Genomic DNA, 12,810 nt, shown 5'->3' with positions numbered 1-12,810 from the left:
CCCGACATTTGAACAGATTTCTAACATTAATGAGTTCTTCAATTAGCCTGCTCTCGGGATGTGAGATTGGGTGTTACAGTATGTTTTCTCTGGAGTTATCTGTTAAAAAAAGTGTGCAAGGCATCTTGGGAAAGATCAGCTCCGACTGTCTTTCTTTCTTGTAAGAGATCACAGGAGATTCCTCCAGAGTTTTATTTTGTAAACTAGCGTAAACATCAATACAGGTGCAATGAGTGTGAATGGTTTACCATGGAGATGTTTGAATAGGCAAGGATGACAGTGGATGCAACTTTTTGCTTCACTTTCAAGGATTATACCACTTTTTACGACACATCTGGCTAAAAGATTACTGTAGCTCTGTTGGCATAACTTTTATAAATAACGTTGATACCTTTTGGAAACAGAAGATACTCTACAGGAATGATGGAGTCCATCTAAATCATTTTGGTGCTTGGACCCTGTCCTCCCATTTCAAGGCCGCGTTGAGACAATGACATACCGGTGACCCAAGCCCTGCTCAGATAATCCCTACCATTGTGTTGCTGAGTTGTCGTCGTGCTGCTGCAAATGTACAGTTTCCCAGGAGAGTTATCAGTCATAATGTAAGTAACCTAATTTATGTTCCTCTAACTCCCCTGAATGCCTCTGTCAATCCGACAGCTATTGTCAGCAGTAATCATGCGCCTATGAACCTGAGTTATGCTGTTAGCACTGATACGGTTTGCCCTAGTAGGAAGCCCACTGGGAGTAGTTCACCCTGCACTATCAGCTCAAATATAAACATCACTGTCATGTCTACCTCTGATAAGCCTCCCAGTAAAGCAATAAAAACAATAACGCAACACAGAAAAGTGCTGAAAATAGCCCACATTACCATACTGTATGTAGCCAAAGAAACAAGGTTGATGAAATCAGTACCTTGCTAGTAACAGATAACATTCATATACTGGATCTCTGAAACGCACTTAGATAATTATTTGATGATACAGTGGTAGCAATACATAGCTATAAAATCTACAGAAGAGACAGGAATACCAATGGGGGAGGTGTTGCTGTTTATATTTAGAGTCATATTCCTTTAAAACTTAGAGAGAATCTCATGTCAAATGCTGTTGAAGTAAGATGGCTACAGGTTCACTTGCCTCACCTAATGTCTATTCTTGTGGGAAGTTTCTGTAGACCACTAAGTGCTAATAGTCAGTATCTGTATAATATGTGTGAAATGCTTGATGATGTGTGTGATATCAACAGAAAGATACTATATTTTCTGAGTGACCTAAATATTGACTTTCATCAAGCTGTCCACTGAAAAAAAAGCTTCAAACTAACCAGTGCCTGCAACCTGGTTCAGGTTATCAGTCAACCTACCAGGCTATTTACAGAAATCTGCTCTAAATGGAATGTAGTGATCATACAGTAGTAGGCATATCTAAGAAAACCAAAGTGTGGGCCTAATATAGCGTTTAAGAGATCATACAAGAGGTTTTGTACTGATTTCTATGTTGAAGATGTAAATAATATTTACTGGTCTGTGGTTTTTAATGAGGAGCAGCCAGACACTGAACTTTAATAATTTATGAAATTGCTTATTCCATTTACTAATAAGCATGCATCTATTAAGAAATGACTGTAAAAACAGCTAAAACAGCTAAATGAGGAATTAAAAAATTGTATGGTTGACAGGGACGAGACATAGGGAATGGCAAATAAGTCTGGCTGGCTGCACAGCCAATTGGCAAACATACTGTAAATTGAGAAATCATGTGACTAAAATAAACAAAAAGAAGAAGAAACTGTACCATGAAACAAAAACATAAAGGATGCTGTTTCCACTTTGGAAAATATCGTCTCCAAATTAAACTGCCTCATACTCAATTCTTGCTCGTACAATATGCATATTATTATTACTATTGGATAGAAAACAATCTCTAGTTTCTAAAACCGTTTGAATTATGTCTGTGGGTGAACCAGAACTCTTTCTACAGCGAAAATCATGACAGGACATGCGAAGGTCAGAAAAATAGTCTCTGTTCTCAGATCAGTTTAAAGCTCTGTGTGTGCCATATGGATCGAAATGAACTGCACCCGCCTTCCCCTGGATGTCAGTAACCAATGAGAAGTGGAATGGAGTCTCTACGTATTTTTCAGAGTTTATAAAAGGCAATGGAGTGACATGTCCGTTCTTTTGGACGCTCGCCAAGGCGCAAGAGAGGACATCAGAATGGCATGTTGAAAAGCTCTTGTTATCGGCCTAAGATATATCCGTCTGTGATTTAATTCGATATAGGTGTTAGAAACATCATAACGAAGTTATTTGAAACCGATTTATATCAGTTTATGCGAGTATATTGCTATTTTCGGAATTTTCGTAGTATTGCGTTTGAGGATTTGGACATGTGTGTGCCACGTAGCTATTGTTAGCGTCTAGTTCCGAAGTTGAAGAGGACGTTTTACAACAAAGCAACGATTCTTTTGGACAAAGGACACCTTGCCCAAGATACTGATGGAAGCTTGTCCAAAAGTAAGAGCTATTTATGATTTTATTCCGTATTTATGTGGAAAAATGTAAACGCATTTGTCGGCCATTGTTGCGGCACTAGTCTGGCTGTAACGCACACTGTATGTCTAGTAACGTTAATTTTAAAAATCTAACTCAGCGGTTGCATTAATAACTAATGCATCTTTCATTAGCTGTCCAACCTGTATTTTTTTAGTCAATCTAATCGATAAATAATCGTAAACTTAGGTGCCTTTCCAAGATGGCGCCGGCCAGAATGCATGCCATGTTTTGACTGATTACATTGCATAACCACGATTTGTGATGCTAAATATGCACATTTTCGAACAAACTCTATATGCATTGTGTAATATGTTACAGGACTGTCATCTGAAGAATTCTGAGAAGGTTAGTGAAAAAATTAATATATTTTGGTGGTGATCGCGCTTTTTGCCTTGAATCAATGCTGGGGTGATGTTAGCTCATGTGGTATGCTAATATAACGATATATTGTGTTTTCGCTGTAAAACACTTAGAAAATCTGAAATATTGTCTGGATTCACAAGATCTGTGTATTTCAATTGCTGCACGCTGTGTATTTTTAAGAAATGTTTTATGATGATTAATTAGGTAATACATGTTGCTCTCTGTAGTTATTCTAGTCGCTTTGGTGAGTTTTGTTATAGTGGCTGCAATGGTAAACTATGATTTATACCTGAAAAATGCAAATTTTTCTAAAAAAACATATGCTATACCATAAATATGTTATCAGACTGTCATCTTATGAAGTTGTTTCTTGGTTAGTGGCTATATATATCTTTATTTAGTCGAATTAGTGATAGCTACTGATGGAGTAAAAAACTGTTGGAGTAAAAAAAGTGGTGTCTTTTGCTATCGTGGTTAGCTAATAGATTTACATATTGTGTCTTCCCTGTAAAACATTTTAAAAATCAGAAATTCACAAGATCTGTATCTTTCATCTGGTGTCTTGGACTTGTGATTTAATGATATTTAGATGCTAGTATTTACTTGTGACGCTATGCTAGGCTATGCTAGTCAGCTTTTTTACTGTGGGGGGTGCTCCCGGATCCGGGATTGGGAGGAACTAGAAGTTAAATAAAATTTTGGGCAAAAAGTCGAACCATTCATTGAATCAGATGGCTCAATCATCACAAAAACCCACTGATATTGCCAACTACTTTAATGATTTTTTAATTGTCAAGATTAGCAAAATTAGGCATAACATGCCAAAAACAAACTCTGAACCTACACATCCATGCATAACTTACCAAATTATGAAAGACTTTTAGAATGGCGTTGGAGGGGATGGCTGCCGTTTTACCGGCTCTTAACCAGCTGTGCTATTTTGTGTGTTTTTCACATTGTTTGAAACTTATTTTGTACATAATGTTGCTACCATTGCTACCGTCTCTTATTACAGAAAAGAGTTTCAGGATATCAGAACAGCGATTACTCACCTCGAAGTGGACGAATATTTTTTATTTAATGAGTCCGACGCGAAGGATACACTGTTTCTCCGAGACCAGGCCCAAATCCCAGTCATTTGTATGAAGAAAAGACAGAGGTACAAGGGGCAGAGATCGGGGGTGCCTTGTGAAAATTCATTGGCGAATGGATAATCCACCTCTACCATCCGTTCTATTGGCCAACGTGCAATCACTGGAGAATAAACTGGATGAGCTCTATTCCGAGACTATCCTACCAACGGGACATTAAATTATAATATCTTATGCTTCACCGAGTCGTGGCTGAATGACAACACGGATAATATACAGTTGGCTGGGTTTTCCGTGCATTGGCAGGACAGAACAGCTACGTCCGGTAAGATGAATGGGGTGGTGTGTCGATTTGTCGATAACAGCTGGTGCACAATGTTTAATATTAAGGAAGTCTCGAGGTATTGCGCACCTTAGGTAGGGTACTTCATGATAAGCTGTAGACCACACAATCTACCAAGAGAGTTTGCATCTATATTTTTCGTAGCCGTCTATTTACCACCACAAACCGATACTGGCACTAAGACCGCACTCAAAGAGCTGTATAAGGCCAAAAGCAAACAAGAAAATGCTCATCCAGAAGCGTCGCTCCTAGTGTCCGGGGAATTTAATGCAGGCAAACTTAAATCCGTTTTACCTAATTTCTACCAGCATGCCACATGTGCAACTAGAGGGGAAAAAAACTCTAGACCACCTTTACTCCACACACAGAGACCCATACAAAACTCTCCCTCGCCCTCCATTTGGCAAATCTGACCATAATTATATCCTCCTGATTCCTGCTTACAAGCAAAAACTAAAGCAGGAAGAACCAGTGACTCGTTCAATACAGAAGTGGTCAGATGATGCGGATGCTACACTACAGGACTGTTTTGCTAGCACAGACTGGAACATGTCCCGGGATTCATCCAATGGCATTGAGGAGTATACCACCTCAGTCACCAGCTTCATCAATAAGTGCATCAACAACATCATCCCCACAGTGACCGTACGTACATATCCCAACCAGAAGCCATGGATTACAGGCAATATCCGCACCGAGCTAAAGGCTAGAGCTGCCGCTTCCAAGGAGTGGGACACTAATCCGTACACTTGTAAGAAATTACGCTATGCCCTCAGACGAACCGTCAAACAGGCAAAGCGTCAATACAGGACTAAGATTGAATCCTACAAAAACCGGCTCTGATGCTCGTCTGATGTGGCAGGGCTTGCAAACTATTACGGACTACAAAGGGAAACCCAGTCACGAGCTGCCCAGTGACTCGAGCCAACCAGACGGGCTAAATGCCTTTTATGCTTGCTTCAAGGCAAGTAACACTGAAGCATGCATGAGAGCACCAGCTGTACACACCTCCAAGCTATGTAAGGGCTATTTGACCAAGAAGAGGAGTGATGGAGTGCTGTATCAGATGACCTGGCCTCCACAATCACCGGACTGCAACCCAATTTAGATGGTTTGGGATGAGTTGGACCGCAGAAGGAAAAGCAAACAACATGTGCTCAGCATATGTGGGAACTCCTTCAAGAAAGTTGGAAAAGCATTCCTGGTGAAGCTAGTTGAGAGAATGCCTAGAGTGTGCAAAGCTGTCATCAAGGCAAAGGGTGGCTACTTTGAAGAATCTCAAATCTCAAATCTATTTTGATTTGTTAAACACTTTTTTGGTTACTACATGATTCCATATGTGTTATTTCATAGTTTTGATTTCTTCACTACTATTCTACAATGTAGAAAATAGTAAAAATAAAGAAACTCCTGAATGAGTAGGTGTGTCCAAACTTTTGACTGGTACTGTATGTGTTATGGCTTTACATCATCTTTAATTAAAGCCTCTCCCACATAGTCCAGGTAGAGTCGCGAATACCACAGGGCAGCTGTCTAGGCCACTTACCTTTTTCTATTTTCACTAATGACCTGCCACTTGCACCGAGTAAAGCCTGTGTGTCTGTTTATGCTGATGACTGAACATTATACATGTCAGATACCACAGCAAGTTAAATCATTGCAACACTTAGAGCTGCAGACAGTTTTAGAATGGGTGGCAAGTAATATGCTAGTCATAAATATTTCAAAAACTGAAAGCATTGAATTTGGGACAAATCATTGACTAAACCTTAAACCTCAACTATATCTTGTAATGAATAATGTGGAAATTGAGCAAGTTGAGGAGACTAAACTGCTTGGTGTAACCCTGGATTGTACAACTGTCATGGTCAAAACATATTGATGCAATGGTAGCTAAGATGGGGAGAGGTCTGTCTGTAATAAAGCGCTGCTCTGCTTTCTTGACATTGCTATCAACAAAACAAGTCCTACAGGCCCTAGTTTTATCGCACCTGGACTACTGCCCAGTCATATAGTAAAGTTCCACAAAGAGGGAAATAGGCAAATTACAGTTGACCCGGAACAGAGCAGCACGGCTGGCCTTTTTTCACGGAGAGCTAACATCAATAACATGCATGCCAATCTCTCCTGGCTCAAAGTAGTGTAGAGATTGACTGCATCACTAGTCTTTGTGAGAGGTATTGACATGTTGAAAGCACCGAGCTATCTGTTTAAACAACTAGCACATAGCTCAGCCACCCATACATACCCCACAAGAGATGCAACCAAGGGTCTCTTCACTGTCCCCAAGTCCAGAACAGACTCTGGGAAACGCACAGTACTACATAGAGCCATAACTACATGGAACTCTATTCCACATCAAGTAACTCAAGCGAGTAGTAAAATCAGATTTAAAAAACAGATAAAACTAAAACACACGCACTCTACACACGTACACTGTAATTTTGTTGTATTGTGGTATTATACATTTTGTATTGTAGATATGTAGTGGTAGAGTAGTGGTGTAATAATGTGCTGTATGATGTACTGTTTTTTTGTGATGTAATTGCCTTAATCTTGTTTGGATCCCATTGGCTCACAGCAAAAACTTTACCTTATTAAAACAACTGTTTTGATGTTGTCTGTTTTAGTCAATTACAAAACTACATTTAAGAAAAGTAAAACATGTCTAAAGATTACTTTTCAATTTTGCCTGCTCTCTAGTGTTCTCACTACTTAGAAAAACATATTATAGGGCTTCCCTCAAGTCCCTTTTTATGACGGTGCTAGCAGCCACTAGTGCTAGCTAGCTAGCTAGCTACCAACCAATGACCGAAACATTAAGCTAGCCAAGACCAACAAAACAAACACATAGACTATACAGCTACAAGTAGTGAGTGGACTGTACTTAACAAGTTAAATGTCTTCCCTGTGATTAAATGCTTTTTTACACACATAGCTACGTGTAGCCTAATTGGACACCAATTACATTTCCCACTCTCCCACCCTGAATAGCCTGAATCCACAGGGCTCTTCTCGCAGGCTCTATTTCCCTACGTGGGAGCATTGCGAACCGTAGGTTGTGATTTTTGACCTGGCTACATGTACATTGAGCAATGCAGCAGCTTTTCGGCATGTTTTGTTATTGCTGTATAACAATAACAACAAAAAAAAATCGATGATTAAGTTGCCTCTCTTACAATTGGGGTCAATAGAAAATAATGTGGTCGAGGGGCATATTCCTTATTATTATTATGTGAATACCGACTGGGACTATAGGGATCCTTACAAAATACAAATACTAGTCAGGTTAAGGATCACATAAAACTCTCTAGGCATTGTTCTTAGCCCAGGGCTAGCTAAGCCACATGCTAGACTGGCCCTGGGCTAGCTTAGCCTTTGTTAATCCTGGGCTAAGCTTGAGCCATTCTAGGCGTTGTTCTTGACCCTGTTTCACACTGGTTATTATGGCACTGTGTTTTCTGGGGCTAGCCCCGAAAAGTCGATGCTAACACTAAATGACTGAGCAGGGCTAGCTAGGCCTGGGCTAAGGTTGGTGCTAGCCCACTTTAGGATGTGCAAGTGTAAAGACTTGATTAAGCCCGGGCTAAAATCTCCCTAAGCCCAGGGCTAAAATCTCACCTTCTGCAAACTTGAGAGAAATCTATTCAGAAACAATAGAACCAAAGCTCTAACAAGAAATGACTGCTGTGCATATTTATGGCAGAAAAATATACAACTAGGTAGCCATTGTAGAAAGTTATATGAGTTTCCATTTTGGTTTTGGCTTAACGTTTACATAGTCCAAGGTATTTCAGTTTTCAAAACATTATGGAAATTGTTAGAGAAGGTGAGGCTGATAGTACAGAGGCAGCAGTTGTGCTGAGATACAGCCCTATCAGCCCGCCAGCCTGACCCAGATGGAGAGCATCCCCTGACACTGTTTCTATCTCAACAGCACTGTAGTGGCTTCCTGGAATTATCTGCTAATGCCTGTCTGGAAACCGGGAAAGTATACCTTTTATAAAAACTACTGGATTCAGTTTTTTTTCTCTCTCTCGCTCTCTCTCTCTCTCTCTCTCTCTCTGATAACAAATACAAACACAAAGTGAAGAAAGAGACAAGTTTTGTCTAATCTCTGAGGAAGCTTCCTGTAAGTTTACTCCTTCCTGAAGACTTGTCACTTTTGAAGTAGAAACTATCTACAAATGGATTCCACTTTGCATTCTGTCAATACAACACAAATGCAGCTTAGGCTGAAGTTCAGAAACATAAAGCCCATGGTGGATGGGGGCCCTTGGCAGTGAGGTGAATTATAAGTGGAGTCCTGCTGGTCAGCTGGTAGATCATGACGGCTGCTGCCATTACTAAGCCATAAAAGAGACCAGACACATGTTTCATACATGAATAGCTCTTTAAAGGGACCAGTCGTACTGTAGCAGAGTTGTGGACTGAACTTCGCTGATAAGCCTCATGCAAGATAAGAAAGGGTCAAAAGGAGAGATAAGAAAAGGACTATACACATGTGGGAGATTTGACACAGAGACAGAAATGATGTAGCAGCGATGTGGGCTGAAGAGGGCTCGAGGGGGTTCTAACCTGAGGTGTCATCCCATGACAGAGGTACAGGATGGGGACATTGTCGGTGTCCGGCCCCTGGTCCAGACACAGGTCACTCTTCAGAGAGTTCTTCAGCTGAGGGAGGAAATGCACACAAAAAGGGAGTCATAATTTGATATGTCACTCAATCGGCTAGTTCAGTGAGAGGTTAGCTGTGTGACAGAGAATCAATGAGACCTTGAATTGATTCAAATATTCCTGCTATCACAACGCCCTATTCAATCAAACCAGAGAGCAGGTTTCCGGTATAACTTCAAAACAACACATGGAGGGAACACTTTGTTCTTTGCAGAACAACATGACATAGAACATAATTGGGATTTGTAATTCAAACATGAAGCCTTGCGTTTGCACAGTTATTTCAATCTGTAGCAGCATTTATTTTAAAGATCTAATCAACAGGTTTGTGTGAGGAGAGGGGAGGTACTCTGGAGACTGGGATTGGTGGCTGGGAGGATTAAGATGTGTTTGCCTTGCTGTCCGTGAGGGCAGGATTAGGTACGGATATGACATTACAAGGACACAGCCAGAGACTGGGCCTGTCAACTCCCCACTGGCACAGGATATGTCTCATTCTGTCTGCTGATCATTAAAAAGCCAGGCAGGGACTGAACATGATGGAATAAAGTCTAACAGACAACGTATAAAAATTTCACTGAGGTTCCATGAAATGAAAAAAATTATAATGTGCAAGGTTCATGTATGAGTGAATAAAACCTGGGGCTGCTTGTCAGTGTGGTGTGTAGCATAACCTTTGACCTCAAATGCTGTGCTGAACACAGTCTGCATTCTGGATAACGAATTCTCTGACAAAAATGATTGACAAGTTCATGAAATGCACCTAGCAAATGCAGTGTAATGAGGATATGCTATTTTCGAACCCGCTTACTCCTTGAATTAATTTTAATAAGGCTGACCTATTTTCCTCTCTGTATCTTTCTACCTTTCATAATAAATGGAAATACAGAGAAGGAAACCAACCATAAAATGAAGACTGTACTCCAATGAGACCACTTTTTGGGTGTGTCACTGTAGATTCAGGCATATTGCACTGATGCACTGTGGCCACAGAAATAAAGCTGTTTGTGTTGAACATGAATTGCTAATATAAATACTGCCAGCGTGCCCTCATGGCCAGAATACAAATTCAGAAACATTTGTCTAGCATTGCTGAGAATTCCATTTGGCCACACAGGTAGATCTCTGTGAGAGGAGGTGACATAAAACAAGCTCTGCTCACCAGCCCCACCACTGCACAACAATATGTGCATACTCAATGGTATACCCTCATGAATACACATTTCACTGTTTCTTACATGACAGTGCACAATGCTCTGTTCGTGTGTGCATAGACTACACAATAGACAACCTTTTATATACTATGCCCTCAGAACAGCCTCAATTTGTCGGGGCATGGACTCTACAAGGTGTCGAAAGCGTTCCACAGGGATGCTGGCCCATGTTGATTCCAATGCTTCACACAGTTGTGTCAAGTTGGCTGGATGTCCTTTGGGTGGTTGACCATTCTTGATACACACAGGAAACTATTAAGCGTCAAAAACCCAGCAGCGTTGCAGTTCTTGACACAAAACGGTGCACCCGGCACCTACTACCATACCCCGTTCAAAGGCACTTAAATATTTTGTCTTGCCCATTCATCCTCTGAATGGCACGCATACACAATCCGTCTCAATTGTCTCAAGGCTTAAAAATCCTTCTCTAACGTGTCTCATCCTGGTCATCTGCACTGATTGAAGTGGATTTAACAAGTAATATCAATAAGGGATCATAGCTTTCGCCTGGATTCACCTGGTCAGTCTATGTCATGGAAAGAGGCTTCTGTTTTCTCCCAGAGTCTGAGTTCCTGCACCTTTTCCACATCATGCCCACATCATGCCCAAGCTTTAGCGTGCCAACCCTGGCAGTGCACACAAAGACTGAGGCTATGGTAGGCATGTCCACGTGTTTCAGAGCCAAACTGCCACAGAAATGCATCTCTCTGTGAAATTAATGTATTCCTAACTGCAGTCATCCAAATCGTAACTCAATGGATGATTATTTGTTCAGGCATGGACCGCATGGTTTATTCTGTGGAGGCTTTACTTGACATAGCATTTCCATGTTTGCAGAGGGCATGTTGCTTACCACTCCATATGCAATGGTGTCTGTGTACATCCTCATCTCTGGGTAGATGTTGACCAGGTACCACCGAAACGTCTTACACTGGAGCCTCTTCCTCAGGGCCTTCCTCTCAGAGATATCTCCAATGTCTATTCCTGAGTCCTGCAGACACACATGCATGCAAACACAGAGATAAACAGTTCGGCCGTGATTGCTGTAAAGATACAAATGCATAAAGATATCATGCATAGGAAAGGGCATATGTGCCAAGCTCTTAGGTGGAAAGAGGAATCAGATTCCCCGTTTCCCCTGATTTCAGAGAGGCAAGACTCACTGAGGAATAGTTTAAGTCCGTTTCAATGTGACATAACTCCTGCGAGCCCTTCATGTTCCCTGTATAAAGAACCGCAGGACTAAGTGACTGACTTTAACATCATCTGCCATTTCCTCACGCTCACGTCCTCACGCTGCCACAGTCACGCTCTGGCCCAGGCTTCCTTCTGCAGCAAGCTGCCGCTCCTGTCCACTCTACCCTAATTATCTTAATTGCTGCCTCGCTGACAAACTTAAAAGCTGAAGCAGACCTGATAGATCCAACATCAACTGCAATGGAGGCAACTTGCAGCCTACTGAGATACGATAAATGGACTGACGAGAGTCTAATAGACAAAACAGCAACAGCTGTGACTTGAAATGGAATAGGTTTCTAATACGTTCGGACAAAATAAATTCACGAGACTAATCCTGAGACCAAATTTCCCTCCAAGCTTGTTGAGTAGAATTGCAGAACTCAGTGATTCGATATCAATTTAGAGATTTGCCTGCTGATGCTCATCTAATTGCTCATCTATTTGAAAGGAGTTTTTACATAATTGTCAGTATTGAGTGCAAACAGGAAAACTATTAAGCATCTAATCAACTCAGCCTTTGTTCAAAGAAACACCAGGCATCCCTGCTAATGTATTACAACATCTATATGTTATACAGTTGAAGTCAGAAGTTTACATACACCTTAGCCAAATACATTTAAACTCAGTTTTCACAATTCCTGACATTTAATCCTGGTAAAATTGCCCCGTTTTAGGTCAGTTAGGATCACCACTTGATTTTAAGAATGTGAAATGTCAGAATAATAGTAGAGAGAATGGTATTTCAGCTTTTATTTCTTTCATAACATTCCCAGTGAGTCAGAAGTTTACATACACTCAATTAGTATCTGGTAGCATTGCTTTTAAATTGTTTAACTTGGGTCAAACGTTTTGGGTAGCCTTCCACAAGCTTCCCACAATAAGTTGTGTGAATTTTGGCCCATTCCTCCTGACAGAGCTGGTGTAACTGAGTCAGGTTTGTAGGCCTCCTTGCTCGCACACGCTTTATCAGTTCTGTCCACAAATGTTCTATAGGATTGAGGTCAGGGCTTTGTTATGGTCACTCCAATACCTTGACTTTGTTGTCCTTAAGCCATTTTGCCACAACTTTGGAAGTATGCCTGGGGTCATTGTCCATTTGGATGACCCATTTGCGACCAAGCTTTAACTTCCTGACTGATGTCTTGAGATGTTGCTTCAATATATCCACATAATTTCCCTGCCTCATGATGCCATCTATTTTGTGAAGTGCACCAGTCCCTCCTGCAGCAAAGCACCCCCACAACATGATGCTGCCACCCCCGTGCTTCATGGTTGGGATGATGTTCTTCGGCTTGCAAGCCTCCCCTTTTTCCTCCAAACATA

The 12,810-nt window shown here is 41.1% G+C and overlaps 1 protein-coding gene across 2 annotated transcripts in view; it reads right to left on the bottom strand.

The window, feature by feature from the left end:
* The window catches only part of LOC139562949 (polypeptide N-acetylgalactosaminyltransferase 18-like), an 82,345-nt gene that overhangs the window by 7,736 nt on the left and 61,799 nt on the right, over positions 1-12,810 (bottom strand). For both annotated transcript variants that reach the window (XM_071381143.1, XM_071381144.1), the window contains exons 8-9: positions 11,102-11,239; positions 8,936-9,031 (exon numbers count right to left, since the gene is read on the bottom strand). In XM_071381143.1, coding sequence (XP_071237244.1) covers positions 8,936-9,031; positions 11,102-11,239 — 234 coding nt within the window. The remainder of the gene's footprint in view (positions 1-8,935; positions 9,032-11,101; positions 11,240-12,810) is intronic.

This window comes from Salvelinus alpinus, chromosome 33 (genome assembly GCF_045679555.1).
Source record: "Salvelinus alpinus chromosome 33, SLU_Salpinus.1, whole genome shotgun sequence".
Classification (NCBI taxonomy): Eukaryota; Metazoa; Chordata; class Actinopteri; order Salmoniformes; family Salmonidae; genus Salvelinus; species Salvelinus alpinus.
This window is presented reverse-complemented; position numbering and strand designations above follow the sequence as displayed.